The sequence below is a fragment of the Aplysia californica genome, unplaced genomic scaffold, assembly GCF_000002075.1.
Source record: "Aplysia californica isolate F4 #8 unplaced genomic scaffold, AplCal3.0 scaffold00441, whole genome shotgun sequence".
Classification (NCBI taxonomy): domain Eukaryota; kingdom Metazoa; phylum Mollusca; class Gastropoda; order Aplysiida; family Aplysiidae; genus Aplysia; species Aplysia californica.
The window spans coordinates 533,043-535,758 of NW_004797711.1; the positions used below are offsets into that span (position 1 = coordinate 533,043).

The 2,716-nt window shown below is 43.2% G+C and overlaps 1 protein-coding gene across 1 annotated transcript in view; it reads right to left on the bottom strand.

Moving 5' to 3' along the window:
• LOC101855278 (laminin subunit gamma-1) overlaps positions 1–2,716 on the bottom strand; it is a gene marked incomplete at both ends in the record, with an annotated part of 30,402 nt that overhangs the window by 17,237 nt on the left and 10,449 nt on the right. The window contains 4 exon segments of the mRNA XM_013086158.1: positions 43–179; positions 558–665; positions 1,238–1,467; positions 2,228–2,249. Coding sequence (XP_012941612.1) covers positions 43–179; positions 558–665; positions 1,238–1,467; positions 2,228–2,249 — 497 coding nt within the window.

Consider the following 2,716-nt stretch of genomic DNA (forward strand, 5'->3'; position numbering starts at 1 on the left):
CCCCTCCCCTCCAGTGAACCACAAGCCCCATGGTACACTTACCTGTGTCGAAGTCCGTGGTGATGTTGGCCGGGTAGAATCCTGTGGCCGAGGTACACTCGGACGAGTGGCCATAGCAGAAACACGAGATGCAGCCAAACGGGTCCTCCGGGCTCAGTCCGAAAAAGCCTGGCTTACATCTACAAGTGGGAGGAGAAATGTTTGGTTTTAGTGTGTAGCGTTTTACGGCACTTGCAACATAAAAAGGTCATATATAAGTGCCGAAGATTAGAGGTGTTATATGAGAGTAACAAACACAAAAAAGGAGGAGGAGAGATAGTTTTAGTTTTAGTTAGTGTTTTACTGCGCTTGCAACACAATAAAGTCATTAGTTGCCGAAGATTAGAGGTGTTACAAGAGAGTAACAAACACAAAAAAGAAGGAGGAGAGATAAGGACTACAGATGTTTGATAGGAAAGAAGGAACAAACCACACCAGAGCACCCTCCAACCAACCCCTCATTGAACTAACAAACAAACAAACAAACAGACAAATAAACAAACAAACAAACGACTCACTTGTCACACTGCCGCCCGTCCACATTCTCCTTGCACTGACAGAGTCCGGTCTGTGAGTCGCAGCGAGGCTCGTTGTTCAAACTGCCGGCCGCCATACACGTGCATGGCCTGTGGGGACACACGGACAGACACAACAAAAACTTTTTTAGTTATGTTTTGGTAAGCATTTTACGGCACTTGCAACACAATTCAGTCATATAAGCGCCGAAGATTATAGGTGATACAATGGTGAAATGAATCGGTAAAGGTTTAATGCCCCGATCAACACTATTAGGTTATTTAACTCTTTATCTCCGAGGGGGTAAACCCACTATGCCGGTGCCCTCTTTTGGTACTAAATCTAAAAATAACAAAAACGTCACAAAATTGATCATTAAATCAAAACAAGCAAGCCTGTTACGATAGTTCTTCATCTAATGAATGAAATCCCGATAAAAGAGACCTGTTTTCGGCTATTGCTGAGAAGTAATTTGATGTCAAGAGTCGTAGTAGAGGAATGTGCCTGAGCCGCTGTCAGCGACCCACCGGCACAGCAGTTCCGACAGCCAGCAACTGGCAGCAGCTAGCCGCGGATAAAGAGTTAAGAGGCGGAACCTCAAAGTTAACCCTCCATCTCTAAAACAAACGAGCCAAAGAGGAAACTTGTTTCGTCTAATCTGGGAGTTAAGCCTCGCCCTTACCTGCACCCGTACTCGCCAAAGTCGTAGAAGTCTGGCAGGCAGCGGTCACACCTCTGTCCACCCACCCCGGGCTTGCACGGACACTGACCGCTGTCATCACACTGCAAGGACTGGGAGCCTGGGGGGGAATGGGGGAGAGAGAACCAGTTTGGTTTAGTTGCTTTTGAAAGAGTTTTACGGCACTTGCAACACAATAAGGTCATATGAGTATAAGTGCCGGAGACTAGAGGTGTTACCAGAGAGTGACAAACACAAAAAAAGAAGGAAGAGAGAAACGATAGATTTTTTTATAGGACAGAAGGAGCAAACCACGCCACAGCATACGCCAACCACCCACTGATTTATTTGTAGTAACAGTTTTATGGTACTTGCAATACAGTTAGGTCGTATAAAAGATGAAGATTAAAGTAGGTGTTACTACAAGAGAGAATCATACATAGAAAAAAAAGGAGAAATCATGTTTGTTTTAGTAAAAGTTTTACGGCACTCTCAACTGCATAAGGTCATATGAGCGCCAGAAGATTAAAGGTGTTACAAGGGAGTAACAAACATAAAAAAGAAGGAAGAGAGATAAGGACAATAGACGTTTGATAGGATAGAAGAAGCAAACCACACCAGAGCACCCGCCCGCCAAACACCAACTCCAGGGGGAGGGGACACAGAGTCATTTAGTTGTAGTAACAGTTTTACAGCACTTGCAACACAATTAGGTTACAGGTACATAAGTGATGAAGATTAAAGTAGGTGTTACTACAAGAGAGAATTACACAAAGAAGAAAAAAAAGGAGAAATCAAGCTCGTTTTAGAAAGAGTTTTATGGCAATAGCAACACAATAAGGTCATATAAGTGCCAAAGATTACAGGAGTTGTAAAATAATAACATACAAAGAAAAGTTGGAGGAAATATAAAGATGATAGATGTTTGATAGAAAAGAAGGACAAACCACACCAAAGCACCCTTCAACCACCCACAGGAGTAAAGGATATTACCTCAGAGAGTGTAGAAGATACCCTGATAGAGTGTGGGATATTATGTAAGAGGAGTATGGGGTATCTCAGAGAGTATAGAATCATCCCCCAGACAGTACAGAACCATGCCTCAGAGAGTATAAGAGATTATCTCAAAGAGCAGGGAAGATCTCCCTCAGAGAAAATTAGTTTCAGTAAGGTTTTACGGCACTCGCAACTGCATAAGGTCATATGAGCGCAAAGGGGTGGAGATCAACAGAGAAGTCCAAACGGGGAATCAGACTTACTCTACTCACCTCTCTAGCTTCAAAAGCACAAAGTCTGCTTTGACTATCAAGGCACCCCGGAAATAGCAGTTCACAAGAGAGTGATAAACTTACAAAAGAAGTAGAGGAAAATGACGATAGTAAGGATGAGGAATGAAAAAGAAGCAGTTCCCCCTATGTTGTTCCGGCACAGTATGAGCATAACATTGATCAATCAGCCCATTTACAATTCTACTGTGCATAA